The 25134-nt window shown below is 43.6% G+C and overlaps 1 protein-coding gene across 5 annotated transcripts in view; it reads right to left on the bottom strand.

Moving 5' to 3' along the window:
• The window catches only part of RNF111 (ring finger protein 111), a 272738-nt gene that overhangs the window by 127921 nt on the left and 119683 nt on the right, over window positions 1–25134 (bottom strand). For all 5 annotated transcript variants that reach the window (XM_030188739.1, XM_030188758.1, XM_030188754.1 and 2 more), the window contains exon 4: window positions 21374–21540. In XM_030188739.1, coding sequence (XP_030044599.1) covers window positions 21374–21540 — 167 coding nt within the window. The remainder of the gene's footprint in view (window positions 1–21373; window positions 21541–25134) is intronic.

A 25134-nucleotide genomic window follows, 5' to 3' on the forward strand; every position in this document is an offset into this window, starting at 1 on the left:
AAAGTATATGAATTTATTTGCATTCTGCAGAGGGAAATAAGTATTTGATCCCCCACCAACCAGTAAGAGATCTGGCCCCTACAGACCAGGTAGATGCTCCAAATCAACTCGTTACCTGCATGACAGACAGCTGTCGGCAATGGTCACCTGTATGAAAGACACCTGTCCACAGACTCAGTGAATCAGTCAGACTCTAACCTCTACAAAATGGCCAAGAGCAAGGAGCTGTCTAAGGATGTCAGGGACAAGATCATACACCTGCACAAGGCTGGAATGGGCTACAAAACCATCAGTAAGACGCTGGGCGACAAGGAGACAACTGTTGGTGCCATAGTAAGAAAATGGAAGAAGTACAAAATGACTGTCAATCGACAAAGATCTGGGGCTCCACGCAAAATCTCACCTCGTGGGGTATCCTTGATCATGAGGAAGGTTAGAAATCAGCCTACAACTACAAGGGGGAACTTGTCAATGATCTCAAGGCAGCTGGGACCACTGTCACCACGAAAACCATTGGTAACACATTACGACATAACGGATTGCAATCCTGCAGTGCCCGCAAGGTCCCCCTGCTCCGGAAGGCACATGTGACGGCCCGTCTGAAGTTTGCCAGTGAACACCTGGATGATGCCGAGAGTGATTGGGAGAAGGTGCTGTGGTCAGATGAGACAAAAATTGAGCTCTTTGGCATGAACTCAACTCGCCGTGTTTGGAGGAAGAGAAATGCTGCCTATGACCCAAAGAACACCGTCCCCACTGTCAAGCATGGAGGTGGAAATGTTATGTTTTGGGGGTGTTTCTCTGCTAAGGGCACAGGACTACTTCACCGCATCAATGGGAGAATGGATGGGGCCATGTACCGTACAATTCTGAGTGACAACCTCCTTCCCTCTGCCAGGGCCTTAAAAATGGGTCGTGGCTGGGTCTTCCAGCACGACAATGACCCAAAACATACAGCCAAGGCAACAAAGGAGTGGCTCAGGAAGAAGCACATTAGAGTCATGGAGTGGCCTAGCCAGTCACCAGACCTTAATCCCATTGAAAACTTATGGAGGGAGCTGAAGCTGCGAGTTGCCAAGCGACAGCCCAGAACTCTTAATGATTTAGAGATGATCTGCAAAGAGGAGTGGACCAAAATTCCTCCTGACATGTGTGCAAACCTCATCATCAACTACAGAAGACGTCTGACCGCTGTGCTTGCCAACAAGGGTTTTGCCACCAAGTATTAGGTCTTGTTTGCCAGAGGGATTAAATACTTATTTCCCTCTGCAGAATGCAAATAAATTCATATACTTTCCACAATGTGATTTTCCGGATTTAATTTGTGATGTGCTATCTCTCACTGTTACCAATAACCTACCCTTCAATTATGGGCTGCTCATGTCTTTGTCAGTGGGCAAACTTACAAAATCAGCAAGGGATCAAATACTTATTTCCCCCACTGTAACTTCATACATTTGGCCATCTTTGTAAAAAGCCACAGCAAAAGGGTGTTGCCAACGATATTTAACACCCATTTCTCGGAGCTTTAGAGTGACAGGTTTCAGTTCAGCCCTGCGTTTTAAAGTGGCTGAGGCCAGATCCTGATAAATCTCGATGGCATAGGAATCCCATTTGAAATTATGAGCTTTGTGAGCCACTTGCATCACCTGCTCATTAAGCTTGAAATCCTGGAAGCAAGCTATTATGTCTTCTGAAAGATTTCCTCTGGCGGGATCTAAAGCTCAATGAGAACGCTCCAGTAGAATTCACTGCAGGATCAATCATCGTGCCCGCTTCAGTGAGCCGACAATTTGCTTTATCACTGCCTCACAATCTTGATTTAACGGCACTTCAGGTAATCCTCTAAAACGCAAATTGTGCCGATGGCTCCGATTTTCAATGTCTTCAATTTTTTCAGTAAGCTGCTGAAGATCTGTTTGTGTTTCGGTGAACGCCGATTCATCGCACTCAGCTCCTCCGCATGGTCATCCATTCGATTTTCCGCTTCTTCCATCTTCGCTCCCAATTCCCGGATCTCACCCCCAGGGTCGCCAGGTCAGCACGGACCACTTTAAGATCTCCTCTGACTTCCACTCTTTAAATTCAGAAAAAGGCATTACCTCCGAGCGATCAGGTTCCACATTAGATCTGAACAGGTCTTTCGGGGATGAGCCCCATGAATGTTGATCTGGTCGCAGGGCCTCCGGCGTAGGGCTCACCATACGGACCATGGCGGCACTTGAGAACCCATATTGGGATAAGTCGGCTTGCCAGTTCATCCTCCGAATATAGAAAAAACGATTCTTCTGGGAATCCTATCACCTCTCCCGCAATTGCACCACTGATGGTATTATTTGTTGGGATATAAGCACGATTGAAACAGAGGGGGAGAAGAAGCTTATTGTTCAAGCGACCATTGCAGTCAGTGACGTCACTTCCCCTCCTGATTTGCACTTTCCTGACCACTGACAGGTCAGTTATGACCCATGAACTTCATAGCTAAAGGCTCAAACTGAAAATGCCTGAGTGCTGTATCTTTCTGTACTTTCTGCTGAAAGTTGTGAATTCGAGGTCATGCTGATCTATAGTAAGGAGCGCTCTTCCCCTCCCTGACAGAGTTGGTACCACTGACTCTACATCACAAGGACACTAAGAATGTATACACACAGTTTGAAAGCGAAGATGTGTTGAGGTTACTAGACAAAACAATGATAAGACCTGAGTCTTGGAGAAATTCCTGTGGCAAAATGATGGCTACAATCTCCTGTAAAAGAAACCTTGGACTTGTTATAAGATGCTGTGTTCCATAACATTCAGACAGTGTGCTGCATTCTATGTAAACTATGCAGCAAAACAGAAATTAGCTGAAGTTGGAAGCTGGGTCATTCCATGTCAAGTGGTCTGATTTCAGAGAAGTGCCCTGCTCGATCATCATGGATTTCGATTAAATTTTCTGTGAACATTCATACGCCCCCAATGAACATTGGTAAAGTTTTACGTTCACCAATGTAATACTTGCTGAGATATAGTAACCTGTTTGACCCCATACTGCAGCCTTCTATGGTATGACTCCGAGATTTTGGCAACTTTGAGACACTGTATCTCCGGCAATATTTTGTTGAGAGATACAAAACTTGGCCATCTTGTACAACTTTTTGCGCTCTATTAAACAAAATAATTTCCAGGAGGGATAGCGATACTTTTTCGCAAAGGATTAATGTACAAAGCGTCATTGCTGGCCACTGGGAGATACATTATATTAAAAGTGTGGATGCCAGGTTTGGAACTCAGACTAGTGGCCCTCTACGGCCCAAACACCTACGAGCCGAGCTTCTTAGGGACATTGATAAGTAAATGTGTCACAGAAGGAAAGGAGAAGCTGATAGTGGTGGGAGATTTTAACTTGGTACTTGATCCCCAGATAGACTGCTCAAACAGCACCTCACCACACTACTCTGGAAAAAGGGCTAAAGAGATGGCATTATTTGCCAGGGAACTTAACTTAGTTGACGTGTGGAGAACATTTCACCCCCTAGATAGGGAATATACACGCGACGATCGAAAGCCCATGGTTCACAATCCCGTCTAGTCTACATATTGGTAGAACGCACGGTCTTTTCACAGATGGTAAAAGCAGACATAGGTCCAGAAGAAATATCGGACCACGCTTTTGTGTGGGTGGACATAGAAACACATACAGACAAGGAAAGGGGTAGAGGATAGAGATTTCCAGCCTATCTATACTCAGACCCACAGTTTGCAAAGTATCTTGCGGTCAGATGGGAAGAGTACACAAGGAACAACATCTCACATGCACAAACGCAGCCTACTCTATTTTGGACGGCCTCAAAGGCGGTCTTTAGAGGGGACATTATTGCATATAGTAGCAAACATAACAAACGCAGAATAGCGGGAATCTTAACGCTGGAGGAAAAACTCAAAAAAGCACAGAAAGCACATGCACAGAGGCCATCACAAGTCACCTTGGACACTTTAAAGTCAACACAAATAACACTCAACTCATTACATGAGAAGGAAAGTAGGTCCGTACTGTTCTGTAAGTATAGACGGCATAAGTTTGGCAACAGAACAGGACACTTACTGGCAAATATAATTAAAAACCAGGGAGGCCCCAGAGCAGTGACTACTTTAAGAGATAAATCAGATAAAATGACTAATGATCATAAGCAGATTGGTCAAATTTTTACAGAATATTTTGCCACGCTATATAAGGGTCAAGAGAGTGTTCAAGGGGAGGAACTCATTAATTATCTTCAAAAAGCTAGACTTCCAAAAATGCAAAACCAACAGATAGAAGCTCTGAACGCACCCTTGACTCTAAAAGAATTGCAAAAAGCAATTAAGACATAAAAACTCCGATCGGCCCCAGGTCCAGATGGACTCCCAGGGGAATACTACAAATTATTGCCACCTGAAGACGTGATTCAAGAGGGCCGCTTCCCGGCTTTTGCCAACACAGCTCTAGTAACACTAATTCCAAAAGCAGGAAAGTCACCAGAGAGACCTGGGTCTTACAGACCAATATCATTATTAAATGTGGAAATAAAATTGCTGGCAAAAATTATGGCAGATCGCCTGGCGGCATGTCTACCTGACATTGTCAGTCCCGAGCAGGTTGGATTCATTAGAAACCGGAGAGCGGCCCACAATGTGAGGAAGCTGTTGCTAGCGATGGCAACATGTAAAGTCAGAGATATCCCAGCTTGGGTAATAAGTCTAGATGCCGAAAAGGCGTTCGATCAAGTAAACTGGGATTATCTGTTCCAGGTTTTAACAACGGTGGGCATAACGGGGTGGTTCGCAAAAGCAATAAAAACCCTATACAAAGACCCCAGGGCCAGTGTGATCATAAACGGACAGAAAGAGAGAGAATTCCTCATACAGAGGGGCACCAGGCAGGGGTGCCCACTTTCACCACTGTTTGTGCTAGCAGTGGAACCACTATTAAAATACTTAATGCAAGATAAAGAAATACAGGGAATTGAGGTGACAGGCCACCGACAAAGTGTTTGCGTACGTGGATGATCTATTATTATTTCTAACCAACCCCAAATGCTCTCTAGAGGTGGTGCTGGGTAGGAGAGGTTTGGGGAACATTCAGGGTTCAGACTAAACTATACTAAATCATATGTTCTCCCAGTCAATGCAGAAGCAGTGGAAACCTGGAAAGGCCTGCAACGTTTAACGTGGACTCAGAGACCAATTACATATTTAGGAATAAAGCTACCTGCGGATCTGGGAGATCTTTATAAAGAGAACGTTAAGAGGTTATTAAAAGAGACTGAAGAGAAGTTGGCCATGTGGAGATCACTGCCCATAACACTCTTAGGACGAATTGCCCTCTACAATATGAGCATAGTACCCAAATGGCTATACGTATTCCAAACTATCCCACTCTACCTTAAGAAAAAAAGATGAAAAGATCTTAAATAAAATTCTACAGAGATTCCTCTGGGAAGGGAAAAAGGCACGTCTGCCTATGTCTACCCTAACAATTCCGGTGGAATACGGAGGACTAGGATTATTGAGCGTACGACACATGACTGTTGCCTGTGGAATGCGTCATATTAACAACTGGTTCCGTGGAACAGAAGAGTTCTCTAACACGAGTTTAGAACTACAAGTGGTGCCAGAGACTCATTTCACAAATTACCTACATGTGGGAGGTGGCCCTATACCAGAAGTTTTAAGATACTCGTGGATAGTGCCGTCAGTCAAAGCCACATGGAACTGGATATGTCGGCTGCATAAGTTCTCAGCTACAGTGACACCATTCAGGTCCATATGTGGAAATAGAAGTTTCGCACCTGGAAACATGTATGCGGTCTTCCATAGATGGAAAAATTAAGGGGTGACATATCTCCTGCAGGTGTTTAATCGTGAAGGCAAGATAAAATCGTTTTCGAAGTTGCAAAAAGAGTTTGGACTCGCAGCAACAGACGAATTTCATTACAGACAGCTCAAACACTATGTGGATACCTTACCATGGGAATGGTTGGCAGAGGACGTTCAGGAAGAACTGACATCAGCATTTTCCATGGAGGCGCAACAAAAGGTCCCACTCACTTATCACCATCGTCATAGTCGAGATACTAAAGCGGAACTGGACTACAAAGGACTGGCTGAACAATGGAATAAGGACATGCCAATCAGGATACAAGCCTCACAATTACAAGCACATATCCTCTCAATCAGAATTAACTGGGAATTACAATATAAATTCACACTGCGGCTATACATACCCCCTCGAAGAGCTTTTTATATGGTAGTATCCCCGTGGGGCTCATGCCCAAAATGTGGAGAAGAAGGAGCGACGCTCGGACACATGTTTTGGAGCTATCGGAGCGTGGGGAAATTTTGGAGAGACATTACAACTTATGTTTCGCAGTTATGGAACACGACTTGGAGATGTGAAGCGACTTTATTATTTGGTCAACCACGGCTGAGCACACCCAGCCCCGGTGGGCTCAAAGAGTTTGTACTTAAAGCTACCATTATAGCTAAGCACGTCATTCTGACAGAATGGATCTCAGCCAAACCACCCACGAGACAACAATGGAGAATCAAGATGTTGCACTTAATGAGATTAGAACGGCAAGGGAATCGCGATCTAGACTCAATGACAGGGAAGAAATTCCAACAATGCTGGGCTCCCTTTTGGTCGACACTCACCCCAGCAGCCCGGAGCTACCTTTTGAACTTTTAAAGACAGTTTGTGGGATAAATGTTAAACAAGATGACTAGTTAAGACTAAAGATGTTGTTGATGTGAAGGATTAGAGGGAAGGTAGTTTAGCACTATACAAGGGGGCAGGAAAGGGGGGGGAGGGAGGTGGAAAGAAAAGTAAAAGGCAATATCGTTGAAATAATGTTAACATGACGGGAAAAAGGAAAAGTGGTTGAGAAAATGTTTGTACATAAGGTTGATCTTTTCCCCGGACACGGAATGAAGTGTCTAGGGTGTTATTTTTGAGATGTTTGCCTTTCAAATAAAATAAAAGATTGAAACAAAATAATTTCCATGAAGAAAACTTGGAGCAAACTTGGTCCGAAAAATTTGCGGCACAAAAAAAATTGTAAAGTTTGGCTTTTTATATCTCTGGAATTAAAGGTGTGATAAACGTGAAACTTTGCACACAACAACTTAACACCACCACAAGGTTTTCGAATATAAAATTTCATTCTCCTAATATTTTCCATTAGTTCACAAATTGAGTGTAAAGTTGATGAATTTTGCAAAAAACGTCCAAAATAGGGTATTTTTAGCCCACTTTTACAAAAAAAAGACCTTCTGGAAACTCTTTTTAATCATTTTCATTAGAAAGAGCATGTTTCAAACCCCTTAAAAAAGTAGGGTTGGTTTTTCATCGCTGGCATATAAGATCCTAGAAATAGCAACGTCCTATACTTCAACATGCATTTTTCTATATTGTGTCGTTTTCTTTCCATTTCTGCTGAAGTTTAAAGTGTATAATTCATTTTTGTATGCTATATGAATCTGTTAGGTCTTTTTACAACATTTTTTGTCTTTTTTCTCTTGATATTTTTTCTCCCTTCCGATTGGTATTTTGTCATCTTCATGCTCTCATATTGTTGACCCTGCTAATAATGTGGTCCAATAGTTGAATTATTACTACTAATATCACAACTTCTCTGTTGTTTTTTTTTTTTTACTACAGATTGTTTGAAGTATTTCACTGTAGGTTTTTTTCAGAGGGTTGTTGGCCTATGATAAAAGCCTTATCAGGTGTGTCCACTGAGTTGGTACCCTGAGCTACTGAGGCCTCTTTATTTAAAAGTATTTATGTTTCAACATTTTTTATTAGAATATTTGCAATGTCATTATACTTTACAGCATATCTTAGTACATATACATCTCTGTCAACCAAGTATAACATCAACTTCTATCAACATCATTTTACATATTCCCCCACCCATCCCCCTCTTGGGATTTAACATGCTGATGTTTAAGTTGTTGATCATGAATTAAAGAATTGTGCAATAAAGTGATATCATCTACGAATGACTCAAGTTTTTAATGCTATTCCTAATTATTCTAATTCCGTTCCCTATCCTATCGCTTTAATGTCCAATGTTCACATCAACACTATATATCCAACCTATCATTATATACTGGTATCTCTCCCTCCCTCCCTAGCCTATTATATGTATATTGATCCACTACAATTAATACAATTATTGTTACAAAGTGTTGAGAATTCGGCTTCTCCCTCTTTGAGTCATCCCATCCAAGTAACACCCCCAAATGTTAAGAAAACGTATTTTTCGTTTGTGTGTTCCTTTCACTTCTCTTGCTTCCCAGGTCAGCAGCTGATGTATCTGATTGCGCCAATGCCAGAAGGTTGGTGGATGTGTTGAAGTCCAATGCTGCATTATACATTTTCTAGCCACCAAGCACACTTTACGTCAAAACAATATTCTGTCTGCTTTTAATTTAGGATATGTATCTCGTATATCTAGTATTAACATCAGTGGATTCATTTCAATTCTACTGTTCACAGTAGTAGACAAGAATGCAGCTATTTGTCTCCAATACCGTTGTATTAATGAGCAGACCCAGATCGCATGGTATAGTGCAGTGATGGCGAACCTTTCAGAGACCGAGTGCCCAAACAGCAACCCAAAATCTAATTATTTATCGCAAAGTGCCATTCCCCCTCCCCCCTCCCTCTCGTCCCTCCAAGTTCCAGGATCCCCTTTCCCTCCCAGTTCAACAGGATCCCCCCTCCCTCTGAGTTCCACAGGGTCCCCTCTCCCTCCCAGTTCCAGGGCCAGAGTCCCCCCTCCCCTCTCCCTTCCTCCCACCCAGTTCCAGACAAAAGCTTTTGCTGAGCAGCCCGCCCTCCCTCCGTCCGAGTACCAGGGCCTCCCTCCGAAATTTAAAAGTCATACCTGGTCAGGGTTAAGGCGGCGTCGGCAGCAGTAGCAGTAGTGAAAAGCGTGCTGACTCGGCACGCCTTCAGCCTTCCCTTCTGTCTCTCAAACTCTGTGGTCCCGCCCTTGCGGAAATAGGAAATGAGGGCGGGACCACAGAGCTTGAGAGACAGAAGGGAAGGCTGAAAGCGCGCCAAGTCAGCACGCTTTTCACTACTGCTGCTGCTGCCAACGCCGCCTTAACCCAGACCAGGTATGACTTTTAAATTTCGGAGGTGGGCCCTGGTGCTCGGAGGGTGGGGGGGCTGGAACTGGCTGAGGCGACGGCGCGCGTGCCAACAGAGAGGGCTCTGCGTGCCCTCTCTGGCATGCGTGCCATAGGTTCGCCATCACTGGTATAGTGTATTATCTGTCCCATTACATTTCAAACAGGTAGCCGTCTGGATTCCTCCCGATCTATACAATTGCACCTGAGTGAAATAAGCTCTATGTAGCATTCGAAATGCGCATTCTCTAAGGCCTGCCCCTCCTATTATCCTGGAAATATCTTTTATTTGTGTAATAATGTTCCATGTTGTCAGTTCTCTTCCCAGATCTACTTCCCACCATTTCCGAAGCTGATCTCTCTCTCTCCCAGGCACCAACTCCCACAGTTTTAAATGTATATTGGAAATGGATGGAGCACTCTCAGAAATTGCCTCATAGAACTTACTAACTTGTTCCCCTAATTTCTTATAAAGCTCTTCTCTGTTAAGAGTACGTACATAATGATGTAATTGATAATGCGCAAAGTGATCCTTCCAACTTGCCATCCTTATGGTCTGTAGCTGTGACACCTTTTTTATATGCCCTTCGTCCCGTATTACATCCTGCAAATTAACTATGCCATTTCGTTCCCAAGTAATAAATGTTTGATTCTCTATTCCCGGTAAGAACATCGGGTTACCCCTAATTGTCAATAGTTCCGTGACAGATGGGTCTCCCCCCAGTAATTTTCCTAAAAATCTCCATGCGTCTCTGATGGGCAGCAATAATACACTATGTCTAATTCTGTTGGGAAGCATATTGTTCTGAGTATGTAGTAGCATTATAAGATTATATGGAGCAAAATAAGCTTCTTCATATTCAAGTGGAGTATGGGTTTGAGTGGAAAATAACCAAATCTCTCACCTGCCATAGCAAACAAGTCATATTATAATACTTGATATTTGGGATCCCCATTCCCCCCTGTTTCCATCCGCCCAGCACGAATTTCTGTTGAAGTTTAGCTCGCTTCCCAGCCCAGCAGAAACGCATCACTAGTTTATAAAAATATTTTATGTCTATTTGTTTAAGTTGCAGTGGCAGTGCCTGAAGGGCATACAACCATCTCAGCAGTATCACCATCCCCGCGAGACATATCCTCCCCGCCAATGTCTGTTCTCATAACTTTTTAATATTTAAACTATATAAATCCCTTGTGTTTACCGGAAGCAAGATACCTATATATTTAAAATGATTGTTTGCCCATTTTAAGGGGAAATCTGTTGGCCAACGGCTATGGGCTTCGCAATTTATAGCTAGGATCTCTGATTTATCCAAATTTAATGTGAACCCCGAGTATTCACCAAACTCTCAAAAGATTTCCAGTAGATTATTCAAAGCATCTCTCAGGCTCGTTATAATCACTAAGAGGAAATCAGCAAATGCTGCCACTTTAAACTTCTGTTGTTGTATATCCACTCCAGGCACCGCTGTACACACGTATATGTCCCTAATTAGTGGGTCTAAATATAGCGCAAAGAGTAATGGTGACAACGGGCACCCTTGTCTCGTTCCCCTACCAATATGAATTTCCTCCGAGAGGTTTCCATTGACCATTACCTGTGCACGAGGATCTTTATACAGCGCTCTTACCACCTGCATAAACTTTCCCTGGGATCCATACTCTTCCATCACCGAATACAAGAAAGGCCATTCCACTTTGTCAAACGCCTTTTCGGCGTCGAAACTAACTATTAAGGCTTGTTCTTTAGTATGCTCCAAATGTTCCAGTGATGTCAGAATTCGTCTAATATTCTTTGTTATCGATCTATCCTTCACAAATCCAACCTGAGCTTCGTGAATAATCTTAGGCAAAACTCGGCCTAGTCTATTTGCTAAAATTTTTGCGAATATTTTAGCCTCGTGGTTGATTAGCGATATGGGTCTATATGATGTTACCAATTGCACGTTTCGGTTAGGTTTAGGAAACACTATTATACGAGCCAGATTCAAGTGTTCCGGCATTCTACCACTTTCTATCCACTCATTAAACACCTTAGCTAATGTGGGTATTATCGATTCCCCCATTACTTTATAAAATTCTACTTTATACCCATCAGGACCTGGTGCTTTGCCTAGTTTACTATCCTGCTTATAATCGAAAGAGAAAAACGCCTATATTGCGACCCAAATTGGGAGATGGGTGTCTTTCTCCTGTGGGCGCCCAAATCGGTATAATTGAAAGCCGATTTTGGGCGTTTCCAACTGCAATCCATCGCGGAAACGGGTAAAGTTCACGGGGGTGTGTCGGAGGCGTGGTGAAGGCGGAACTGGGGCGTGGTTATTGGCCGAGGAGAGATGGGCAAATGCTCACGATGTTGGTAGTTGGTAGGCTCTACTCCCATGGTGCTTTTCCCCCTGCTTACTGCTTACTGTTTTGTTTCCGGTAGTCCATGAGGTAGTGGCCATTTTTGTAAGCCAGTTTTAGATCCCTTTCACGTGTTAGCCACGTTACAGAACTTAGTTCTTACCTTGAATGTGGCTGAAAGAGGGCATTGTACACCATTCTGCCAGCTCTGACCTACTGCTAATCTCAGTACCAGGGAGACTCGTTGCCAGTGGGGCACAACCTCTGATCTGCAGTTAACTGTGAGTAAGCGTGCTTATTCCAATAAAGGACGTTTTCGGAGAGATTAGTCTTCAGGTGTCAACTGGTGTGCCAATGTTATATAGCAGCAACAAGTCCTAGAGGCCTGCGTGTATACAGGTCCCTGGAGCACTTTTAGTGGGTACTGCAGTGCACTTCAGCCAGGTGACCCAGGCCCATCCCCCCCTACCTGTAACACTTGTGCTGGTAAATGGGAGGTCTCCAAAACCCACCGTACCCACATGTAGGTGCCCCCTTCCCCCCTAAGAGCTATGGTAGTGTTGTACATTTGTGGGTAGTGGGTTTTGGGGGAGGGGGGTTGGGTGCTCAGCACCCGTGGTAAGGAAGCTATGCATTTGGGAGCGTTGTCTGAAGTCCACCGCACTGACCTCTAGGGTGCCCAGTTGGTGTCCTGGCATGTCAGGGGGCGAGTGTACTACGAATTGTGGCCCCTCCCACGACCAAATGGCCCAGATTAGGACGTTTTTGAGCTGGACGTTTTTAGTTTCCATTATCGCTTAAAAAAAAAAAAAAACGCCCATTTTTTCGAAAATACGGTCTGTCCCACCTCTTCACGTACCCGTTTTCGGACATAGACGCCCATGGAGATAGGCGTTCGCTTTCGATTATGCCCCTCCACGTCCTATAGCCCATGTAAGCTCATCTTCGCTAATTTCAGCATTTAGTCGACTGCGGTCATGCTCATTTAACTTCGGGGTCTTGATATTTTGCATATACATTTCCCCCGGAAGTCCGCTTGCTCTGTGGACCTATATAGTTGTTGGTAGTATGTTTGAAATGCCTTTCTGATCTCATGATTGGTATGTATCAGGCTCCCTGTCTCATTTTTAAGAGTAGTAATGGTTCTGGATGCATATTTAGGGGCAATAACTCGTGCCAAGAATTTACCTCTTTTACTCCCATGCTTATGTAATTGATAGCGATAATAAACCTGGGATTTCACTTCTTTATCGTGAAGTAAAGAGTTGAAATACTTCTAGTATCTCTTGTCTAAGTCGAGGGCAAGGATTCAAACCATATTGTCTATTTACTCCTCGAAGTTGTTTCTCTAATCTTAATATTTCCCGATCTCTTGAGCGTTTGTATTGAGTAGTATAGCTTATGATCTCGCCTCTTAAAACTACTTTTGCGGCTTCCCAGTAGTTAGTAGTTTCTGTCACTGACCCCTCATTAAAATGTTTATATTCCGCCCATTTCTCATGCAGGTGCTCTCTAAACTTCACATCTTTTACTAGATAAGTCGGGAACGTCCATCCCCTTAGCCTCTCTTCTTCCTGGCCTCCAGTCCAAGTCAGAAATGCCGCCGCATGATCTGAAATGACACACAGTCCTATGTCTGCATCCCTAATTGTTGTGAATAGTGTGCATGAGACTAGCAGATAATCTATCCTAGAGGAGGTTCCATGTGCTCTCGACATATGTGTATATTCCCTGGTCCCAGGATGTAGCGTCCTCCAAACATCTATGAGATCTAGCGCTGTACAAAAATCAGGCAGTCCCCTAGTATTTGTTCGTTGAGCGATTCCAGGGGGGTGGGAACGATCTAGTTGAGGATCCCAAGTCATATTGAAATCGCCCCTTAACATTATGGGCACAGGTTCCAATTGCGTAATTTTTGCTACTAGTTTTTTTGTAAAATTTAAGGTCTAGGACATTTGGTGCGTATATACTGCCCAACAGAATTTTTTGTCTATTAATTGTAATAAGGGAGAGAATATATCGTCCCTCTGGGTCCTTTACGATCTTACGTATTTGATTTGTGATTCCTTTTCTAATAAGAATTGCCACCCCTCTTCTGCGCCCTTCTGCTGCTGCAGAGGCCAAGCAATCCCCCACCCACCATTTATTCAATTTAGCATGTTTGATGTCTGTCAGATGGGTTTCTTGCATAAATACTATATCAGCACGAATTCATTGAAGGTGTCTCAAAATTTTTGATCTTTTAATGGGCGAGGGAATGCTCCCGACATTCCAAGTTACAACCTTAATTTATGTGCCTGATGTAGCCCATCCATGTCCAATCTTGTGTGTTCTTGGTGCCCGAGAGCAGCCAGTCCAGCCCCCAAGCTCCTCTCCCCATTACCTATTGTCCAGTTATGAATTCTCTCTCTCCACTCATATAACAATTGTAGTGTCAGATTAGCTCTCTCTTTCCCTTCCCCACCCATATACCCTTCCCCTCCCTAAATACCCTCCTCCCCCCTTTCTGTACCCTCGTTATTCCTTACAGAATGAGGTCACTTCCAATGCCTCTCCTCATTCGAATATAGATCATATATTCCAATACGTATCTTTCCCTGTGAATCCCTATCCTTAATGGCCCTTCTCTCTAATCTTATCACCTCCCCTTGATCCCTATAATAGTTTATATTATAAATCCTTCTCTTTTCACGCAAGCCAAGTTCTTCTATATCCTCCCTCCTAAGTTTTTTCCCCCCCAATCTACAATTGTGGGTTAGCCCTCTTTCTGCATATTATACTTACAAACACTTAAACCTTATAAAGCAAACCAGTATTATAAACATCATCATAAACAGTTCTGCACTTATGTGTAACATTACGTTTCTATTTTCAGAGATCTGTGGCCTCTGTACATCCCACTGGCTCCGCTGTTGCCGTCATGGCGACCATTGGTCTTCTTCTAGTATATCAATTCACTCTGTTGGTCATTCAGGCTCCCATCCAAAGTTCCAAATCCAAAATCGGCAGCAGTTGTAATCCAATAAACATAGCTCTAACGGTCATGTCTCCTGTTGATTCTTTAAGTTCTCTGTCAGTGTTGTATTGTGTTTAATCTCAGTCTTATATCATTTCTCCGTATTAGCTTTCTTTCTCCACTGTTCATATCTACAGTTCTTCAAGCAATTTTTAACTGTAGTTTAAATCAGCTAGTAATTAACAGCCTGATATCGTTTGTCGCATGTCCAAACTTTCCCCGTTCACACTCTATTTATCTGGGTCCAAGAAATTTACTTTGCACGCACGTGGTTAAGTTAGCGCTTCATTTCTCTCCCTCCAACTGTTGTATAAATTTGTTAGCTTCTTCCGCTGTTGCAAAAATCCTGGTGCCCGATTCATGAATCACTCTCAGCTTGGCTGGATATAAACAGGGAAAATTTGATCTTTCACTTCACCAGGTCAGAACATATCGGGGAGTATGTCTTCCTTTGTCCTGCTACCGCAGCCGAATAGTCCTGAAAACAGAGGACTCTTCAATTGCCACTGTGGAGTTCTTTGCTACTTCTCATCGCTTGTAAAATAGCATTTTTGTGAGCAAAATTTAAAACTACTCGTGGTCTACCTTCTGCCGCTTGTCTAAGGCCCAGTCGATGTGCCCGCTCGATTCGAAGCGGGCCCCATGTGTCTGGTAGCTGAAGTTCTTTGGCCAGCCAAGTTTCTAAATATCCCGCCAGGTCCCGCTCACCTTGATCTTCGGCGAGCCCTATAATTCGGATGTTATTTCGCCTCGATCTATTTTCGAGGTCTTCAATCTTATCGGAGTATTAATTATTTTTTTCAGTCGGTTTACTTCTGTTTCGATGTTGTTCGTTCTTCTGTATCACTCACCCTTTGCTGATACTGCGCCATATCTACTTGGATCTGATGCACATTATCATGTAAGGACTCCCAACTTACTGTCTAGCGTGCTCAGTTTTTTTTTCCAAGATAGCTTCCAGTGCTTGGGTGACCTCTCCTACAATTTCTGCGGCCCATGTGGACCCCACCGCCGATGTTCCAGGGCTCGCCAGAGCTGCCATTTTGTCATCTGGTGGCCGGCTCTTTTCTCTCTCTTTTCTGGTCGTTTTAGCTGCCATACTCGCCAAAAACCTCTTTTCTCCAATCTCTATACGTTTTATCAGATTTAGCTGTTAGTTTTGGGATTTTGTAGCTTGATTGAAGACGATTATTTTACAAGATTCTTGAGAAGGCAGGAGCAGCGCGATTAGCGTCCTTCTCCTGCTCATCGTGTCACGTGACCCTCCCCCCCCCCCCATTTAAAAGTATTTAAACCTTTTACTATATGGACACTAGTAAAAAAGGCCCGTTTCTGAGAGCAATGAAACGGGCGCTAGCATGGTTTTCATCAGTAGTGTGTATGTTTGAGAGAGAGAGAGTGTGTGTGTGTGTGTGTGTGTGTGTGAGAGAGACAGTGAATGTGCGAGTGTGTGTGACAGAGTGAGGCTGTCTGAGACTGTGTGTGTGAGAATGAGAGTGTGTGTGTGAGAAAGAATGTGAGTGTGCGTTTGATATAGACTGTGTGTGAGTGATTGAGGGAGTGTCTTTGAAAGAGTGTGTGTGTGTTTCTGTGTATGTGTGAGTGTTTTAAGCAGGTGGTGCATTCCCCTCCCCCTACCGTGCCCCTCTTCTTCCCCCTCCTCTCACCGCCCCAGTCACACTCCAAGTTCCAGGCCACCCTCCCCCCCTCAGAGTGAGTGTATGTGTTTGAAAGTGTGTGTGTGTATATGTGTGAGTGTTTTAAGCAGGTGGTGCATTCCCCTTCCCCTTCTGTGCTCCTCTTCCTCCCCCTCTGCTCACTGTCAACTTTCCAGTCTGCCCTCCTTCCCTCCCCCCCTCCTCACCCCAAGCCCTCCTCCCTCCCTGTTCTTTGCTCCCAGGCACTGAATGCAGCATTCAGGCATTGATTGTGTGCTGTGCTGCTGCTCCTCTCTCTGTCCCCGTAGGAGCACAGGTACCAGGAAGTTGTTTTGAACTTCCTGTTCCTGCGCTCCAGGGCCAGTGAGAGGAGAGATGAGTGGCTGCAGAGCAGACAGCCAATGGCTGAAGGCTGCCTGCGTTTCAGTTTTTTTTTTGTTTGTTTTTAAGATAAGCGACGATCTTTGAGGGGGGAGGGTGGATATGGGAAGCGGCGACTTCAGGGGTGGGGATGAGAGGGAAAGCGGCGACTTCAGGGGGTGGGGTTGAGAGATGAAGCGGCGAACTCGGGGGGGGAGTGGAGTTTGAAAGAGGCGACCTGGGGGGGGGGGGGGGTGCATAGCATGGGGAAGCAGCGACCTTGCTCGCGGGCGGATGGAGAGGGGAAGCATCAAACTGGGGGGGGGGGGGGGGTGGAGAATGGAAGAGGCGACCTAGGGGGGTGGAGAGGGGAAGCGGCGACCTCGTGGGCGAATGGAGATGGCGGGGAAGCTGCGTACTTGGGGCGGGGGTGGAAAGAGGAGGTGACGAACCTCGTGGGGAGTGGAAACACAGCTGGGCTCCCTTGATTCGTCGAGTGTCTTTGCTCCGCCCTTGACGTCATCACGTTGTGACGCGAGGGAGGGGCAGACACTTAAGGCCAAACCGGATATGTTCTGGCTTGAGGCTTCATTCGAACGTTGGAGGTGCCTTTTATATATACAGATTAGCATGGTTACTCTATAGAGCTATCTAGAGCTTATTGTTTAGTTTCTAATTTTTGAATAATGTCCACGCCTTTGGAGCCAATCCTTTTAGTTTCTTTATAACCATTTTTCTCATTTTATTATAGTCGCCCTTTTGAAAATTAAATGCAGCTACAGTAGATTTTCTTTGTGGGTTCATCCCAGATAGTAGCTCAAACTTGATCATGTTATATAATCACTGCTTCCCAGGGGACCCAACACCACCACCTCTCACACTATGCCATGCACGCCACCAAAGACCAGATCCAAAATGGCACCCACTCTTGTCGGTTCCTGGACTAGTTGCTCCAAGAAGCAGTCATTTATTACATCTAAAATTTTATCTCCCTGGCACTCCCTGATGTAACATTTACCCAGTCAATATCGGGATAATTCAAATCACCATTATAGCGCTGCCCAATTTGCCAACTTTGCTAATCTCTGTAAACGTTTCTTCATCTGTCTATTAGTTCTGTCCCGGTGGACAGTAGTACAGCCCTAGAAGAATACTCCTTCCCTTCACATGCGGAATTTCTATCCGTAACAATTCCACACTGCTATCTGTGTCACATGAAATGCTTATTTTACTTGACTTAATTTCCTCTTTAACATATAGCACAACCCCCCACCCCCACCCCCTCCAATTTGATCCTATCATTTCGATACAAATTTGTACCCTGTTAATAGTGTCCTATTGATTGTCCTCTTTTCCACCAAGTCTCTGAGATGCCTAATATCTACATCATCATTCAGTGCTATATATTCTAACTATCCCGTCTTATTTTTCAGGCTTCTAGCATTTGTATACAGGCACTTCAAATTGTGTTTTTTCCTTTGATCTACAAGCTGCTTAGAAGTTCATGGGGATAGTGTGCATCTTTTATCCTGCTCTCTCATTAAGCACACCTGGCTTACTTTCATTGCTGAAACCTCTCCACTGGGATTCCCTAAATGTCATGTTTCAATAGTATTCTTCAAGGATACTCCACAATGAACCATGCGCTCCTAGGCAACTGTCAGCTTTCCCCCCATTCTAGTTTAAAAGCTGCACTATCTCCTTTTTTTAAAGTTAGTGCCAGCAGTCTGATTCCATCACGGTTAAGTTGGAGCCCGTCCTTTCAGATCAGTCTTCCCCTTTCCAAGAATGTCGCCCAGTTCCTAACAAATCTAAATCCCTCATCCCTGCACCATCATCTCAACCACACATTGAGACTTTGGAGCTCTGCCTGCCTTTTTGGGTCCTGCGCGTGGAATAGGAAGCATCTCTGAAAATGTGACCATGGAGGATCTGGACTTCAGCTTTCTACCTAAGAGCCTAAATTTGGATTCCAGAACCTCCATCCCACATTACTACTACTACTACTATTTAGCATTTCTATAGCACTACAAGGCATACGCAGCGCTGCACAAACATAGAAGAAAGACAGTCCCTGCTCAAAGAGCTTACAATCTAATAGACAAAAAATAAATAAAGTAAGCAAATCAAATCAATTAATGTGAACGGGAAGGAAGAGAGGAGGGTAGGTGGAGGCGAATGGTTACAAGTGGTTACGAGTCAAAAGCAATGTTAAAGAGGTGGGCTTTCAGTCTAGATTTAAAGGTGGCCAAGGATGGGGCAAGACGTAGGGGCTCAGGAAGTTTATTCCAGGCATAGGGTGCAGCGAGACAGAAGGCGCGAAGTCTGGAGTTGGCAGTAGTGGAGAAGGGAACAGATAAGAAGGATTTATCCATGGAGCGGAGTGCACGGGAAGGGGTGTAGGGATGGACGAGTGTGGAGAGATACTGGGGAGCAGCAGAATGAGTACATTTATAGGTTATTAGAAGAAGTTTGAACAGGATGCGAAAACGGATAGGGAGCCAGTGAAGGGTCTTGAGGAGAGGGGTAGTATGAGTAAAGCGACCCTGGCGGAAGATGAGACGGGAAGCAGAGTTTTGAACCGACTGGAGAGGTGACTAAGTGGGAGGCCAGCAAAAAGCAGATTGCAGTAGTCTAAACGAGAGGTGACAAGGGTGTGGATGAGGGTTTTGGTAGAGTGCTCGGAAAGAAAGGGGCGGATTTTACGGATGTTGTAAAGAAAAAAACGACAGGTTTTGGCAATCTGCTGGATATGAGCAGAGAAGGAGAGAGAAGAGTCAAAGATGACCCCAAGGTTTCGAGCTGAGGAGACAGGGAGAATGAGAGAGCCATCAACAGAAATAGAAAACGGGGGGAGTGGGGAGGTGGGTTTGGGGGGGAAAATGAGAAGCTCGGTTTTGGTCATATTTAATTTCAGGTGGCGTTGAGACATCCAGACAGCAATGTCAGACAAGCACGCTGAAACTTTGGTTTGGATGCAAGGTGAGATATCAGGGGTAGAAAGGTAGATTTGGGAGTCATCAGCATAGAGATGGTAGGAAAAGCCATGGGATGAGATTAATGAACCAAGGGAAGAAGTGTAGATAGAAAAGAGGAGGGGACCAAGAACAGAACCCTGAGGTACGCCGACAGGCAGAGGGATAGAAGTAGAAGAGGATCCAGAGTGAACACTAAAAGTGCGGAGGGAGAGGTTGGAAGAGAACCAGGAAAGGACAGAGCCCTGGAATCCAAGTGAGGACAGGGTATCGAGAAGTATGCTGTGATCAACAGTGTCAAAAGCAGCGGAAAGATCAAGAAGAATGAGGATGGAATATTGACCTCTGGATTTAGCCAGTAATAGGTCATTGGAGACTTTAGTAAGCGCAGTTTTGGTTGAGTGGAGAGGGCGAAAACCAGATTGTAGTGGGTCAAGAATAGCATGTGAGGAGAGAAAAATCAAGGCAGCGGCGGTGAACAGCACGCTCATTTTCCTATGTCACTGGTACTCACATGTACCAAGACAGCCAGCTCTTCCCCAGTACTATCTAAGATCCTGTCTAGGTGACAAGTAAGGTCCACCACCTTTGCATCAAGCAGGCAAGTCACCAGGCGATCTTCACGTCCACCAGCCACCCAGCTATCTATATGTCTAATGATCGAATCACCAACTACAATAGCTGTCCTAACCCTTCCCTCCTGGGCAGCTGTTTTTGGAGACATATCCTCGTTGCGAGAGGATAGTACAACCCCTGGTGGGCAGGTCCTGGCTACAGGAGTACTTCCTACTTCACCAGGGTAGTGTTCTCCTTCTAGGAGACCTCCCTTCTCCAAGGCAGCACAGGGGTTGCCAGACTGGAGGTGGGACTTCTCTACAACGTCCCCGCAGTTCACTTCTATGTACCTCTGTCTTCCTCAGCTCCACCAAGTCTGCTACTCTAGCTTCAAGAGAACACACCCGTTCTCCAAGAACGGAGTTATTTGTATCGGGCACATGCATATAACCACTCACCAAATGGGAAATAATCATACATGTGACACTCAATGCAAAAGACTGGATAGCACCCCTCTAGCAGCTGGACTGCTGACTCCATCTTAGTATTTTGGAGGTTTTTTTTAATAATTTAAAGCTTGCTAAGGTATTAAAGATATGTCTTTAGTTTATATGGTATATTGTGTGATTTAGTGTTTTCTTCTTAGGATGTAATGTAATTAAAACTCTAAGAGCACTCCTCGTTATCCTAATTACAATAACAGACTATAAATGAAGAGTTGTGCCAGGGGTGTGAGGGATGAAGACTAAACTAGATCCTGCAGTGCCTGCTAGAGGTGGTTAATGCTTTGGTACGAAGTTCAAGTTTTAAAACTGGAGGGGGGGGGGGGAGCGGGGGGGGTATGGAGATTAGTTGATTAAGTTTACTTTTTTATATTTTTATTCTGCCTATCACTAACCTACAATTCCTCCTTTAAACCCCAACCTTTAAGTTTCCAAAGCACAAGGCAAAATAATGTTCACTTGCCAGATAAATGTCCTCTTCTCTCAGAACTTTTCAGACAAACATTTACACCAGTCTTCTGAGTTAGAGTTAAGTGCCAGCGCCTAATATTAGGCATGTAGATGGACTTCTATATCAACTGCTGTTCTAGAATTTGCCCTCAGTACACATCATCCTGGCAACTAATTTCAGCGCCATTTCTTGAATATCCCCCTTGGCGTTATATTTTGCTAGCTTATGAACCTGTTTGATTTGAACTTTTCCTATGGGGAAAGCAATTGGTGACTATTTGTTTCCTTCTAAATGAATTGGCTAACCATTCTCCTTCAAAATGACCAAAAGCCAGAGCAATAACCTACCATCTTCATCCACAGTAAGATCAACAACTTCTGCTGCATTCTGTCTCAGTGGCTGTATGACTGTGGAGATCCTTGTACTTCGGCTTCGCTGTTCCTGTGATCGCGTAAACTGTGAATTTGAGCTTTGGCTCCATTGAGATCGTGAGTGTCCAAGTGTGGAACGAGATCTGAGGAGAGAGAGGGTCAATTAAAATAAAAATTTAACTGTACTAAAAGTCAGTAGCTATTTAGTACTTTGCAGCAGTTTAAAAAATTGTTTTTCTTACAAAATATCTTTCTCAAACTTCAGGTCTTCACAGTAACAAAGAGATGTCAGTAAACAAAGACCACTTGATCTACCCAATCTGCTTATTCACCTATGCAGTCACAGTTCTTCTTGATCCTTCTTCCTCCCTCTGATACTAAGGTCTTTCTTTCTGTCTATCCCATACATGCTTGAATTCTGCCACAGTCCTGACACTACTGCTCAAGTCTATTACAGGTGTGCACTACCTTCCCAATGGAAAATATTTTTTCCTATTCCTTTGGTGCTTCCCTCCTTTTTAGCTTCACATGGAAACTATTCTTAAGTCTCATTTTATGCTACATGCTTCCTTCTTGCTCCTTATTGAGCAACATTCAAATATCTAGTAAACATCACACTTAATCATTTTTTTTTCTAGAGATTAAATCTTTAATTTTCAGCTTCTCCAAGAATGTGAAGTGTAAGAACATTGCTATAAACCAAACAGATTCATCACTATTTAACTAAAATAATACAATGTTTTCTTGCATGGTATCTTGTTTAAAAGAATGCTTTGATCTCTATGTCCATGTGGTACCACGAGTGAGGGCGAGCCTGGGCCCGAAACCCAGGCAGGACCTATCACACACTGGCTGCAGGTAAAGGCAAATAATATTTATTGAAGATGTTGGGCAAGGGGTCCTGTTTAATTCACAGGGAGGAAGTTGTCAAACTCAAAGCAAAATCCTTAAATGTGACAATGTCCTCAAGTGGCCTGCTCCTGCAGAGCCACAGCATACATTCCTATCTCTTGGCACAACACAATCTACTATCTATGGCCTGGTTCTCCAGTTACCAGTACAGTCTGTCAAGTAATCTGGTCAAAATACAAAGTCTGCGAGTTGGACGACCTACCTGACTATAGCTGTAGCTTATACAACTGTGGTGGAGTTATATGTTGTGGGGTGTCGCTGTTTCCTTCTGGGCCTCTCTACCAAACTCTGGCCCTGCCTTTTATACATTCTGGCAACTGTCTTCCTGGTTCCATCCCTCCTGTGTCACTTCCTCTTGAAGTGGGACTATGGGGTTTAAGGTGGTTCCAACTCTAAATTTTTAAGTGAGAGGGGCACAGTCCTACAGACTCTCTAAGTCAGTGTTTCAGAAAATACAGATGCTAAATTGGAACAATTATTTTATTTGCCATATCAAACTACTACAGTTGTATACAAAAGACTATAAGAAAAAACGTTTACACATTGTACATCCAAATAAGAAAAAAAATAAATTCTGACTAAAGTCCACAAAAAATGGGGGATCCAATACCCGATGCTAAAGAAAATTCACAAAAAAGTTCATATAAAAACAAGCTATACCAATTATATACCAAAACAAAAATCATGACAGGGATAATTTGCTTCAAGAACAGGCGATAAGAGTGTAGTTGGAGGAGACAAGACTTCAAGATAGAGCAGGACAATTGTGCTGAGTCAGAGATATGAAACAAAGATACAGAAGAACATGTCACTGCATTCAAAAGAGATGCACTGACACAGTAAAGGAGACAAGAAACAGGTTCAGACGATGCTTTAAAAATTCAAGTGTTTATTACATCCAAGATGACACAGGCGTGTTTTGGCCTCTTGGCCAGCTTCAGGGGTCTCAATAGGAAGTATATAGAACAACTTGTGTGATTTCACAGCACCATATAATGGACCTCAGCAAAAAGCCGATTGTCACAATAAGAAAACTGGTAAAATCCCAAAGATGTCGGTGAACAGGATTCGCCAACAATACACTCGCTAAACAAACTTCCTCTCAGCAACCCTGCTAGGGTTTACTTAGCGAGTGTATTATTGATGGGGAATCCTGTTTGCTAACATCCACGGGATTTTACCAGTTTCCTTATTCTGAGAATCAGCATTTCGCCAGTCCATTAATAAACATTTTTAAAGCAACGTCTGAACATTTTTCTTGTCTCCTTCACTGTGTCTGTGCAAGTCACAGATATTTACATAATCTATGTTAAGTTCTTTAAAGTCAACATGGCATCTCTAAGCTGTTTTCTGCAGAATTTTTATTGTTTGACTCGATTCTGTAACTTATAGCATTACCCTCTCTTGAATTTGATCCACCCTACCGAGATGCAAATTATGTCACACTAATATCAATGTCACATTAGTTATCCTCCTTCCACTAAGTTTCTGACATGTATGAATATCTACCTCTAAGTACAAAAGTACTGCCAAACTGGGACAGACCAAAGGTCCAACAAGCCCAGCATCCTGTTTCCAACCGTGGCTAACCCAGGTCAGAATTACCCGGCAAGATTCCAAAACAATACATTTTATGCCGCTTATTCTAGAAATAAGAAGTGGATTTTCCCCAAGTCCATTTTAACAACGGTCTACGGACTTTTCCTTTAAGAAGCCATACAAAACCTTTTTTTAAAACCCCGCTAACTGCTTTAACTACATTCTCTGGCAAACAAATTCCAGAGTTTAATTACACGTTGAATGAAGAAATCATGACAGGGATAATTTGCTTCAAGAACAGGCGATAAAGAGTGTAGGTGGAGGAGACAAGACTTCAAGATAGAGCAGGACAATTGTGCTGAGTCAAAGATATTAGACAAAGATACAGAAGAACAAGTCATTGCATTCAAAAGAGATGCATAGACACAGCAAAGGAGACAAGAAACAGGTTCAGACGATGCTTTCAGGAAGTCACTTAAGACCTGCTTATTTGAGCACGCATACCCCAACGAACCTGTCCAACCACACTGACCTCAGGACATGGCCCTTCTGGACTGACCCATTTCTTTATCCTTACCCTCCACCCTGACTATCCCTTTCCATTCATTGTACTCAACTATTTGTAATAAATGTTGTAAGCCACATTGAGCCTGCCAGTGGTGGGAAAATTGTGGGATATAAAAGCTGAAAAATAAATAAATAATAAATATTTTCTCTGGTTCATTTTAAATGTACTACTTTATAGCTTCATTGCGTGCCCCCTAGTCCTAGCATTTTTGGAAAGAGTAAACAAGCGATTCACGTCTACCTGTTCTACTCTACTCATGATTTTATAAACCATCATATCTCCCCTCAGCCGTCTTTTCTCCAAGCTAAATAGCCCTAGCCGCTTTAGCCTTTCCTCATAGGGAAATCGTCCCATTCCCTTTATCATTTTTGTTGCCCTTCTCTGTACCTTTTCTAATTCCACTATATCTTTTTTGAGATGCGGTGACAAGAACTGAACACAATATTTGAGGTGCGGTCACACAATGGAGCGATACAAAGGCATTATAACATTTTCATGTTAATACCTAACATTCTATTTGCTTTCTTAGCTGCCGCCGCACACTGAGCAGAGGGTTTCAACGTATTAACGATGACGGGTAAATCCCTTTCCCGGTCAGTGACTCCTAATGTGGAACCTTGCATTACATAACTAATTCAGGATCCTCTTGCCCACATGCATCACTTTGCACTTTAATGTCATCTGCCATTTAAATGACAAGTCTCCCAGTCTCGTAAGG

This window comes from Microcaecilia unicolor, chromosome 1 (genome assembly GCF_901765095.1).
Source record: "Microcaecilia unicolor chromosome 1, aMicUni1.1, whole genome shotgun sequence".
Taxonomy (NCBI): domain Eukaryota; kingdom Metazoa; phylum Chordata; class Amphibia; order Gymnophiona; family Siphonopidae; genus Microcaecilia; species Microcaecilia unicolor.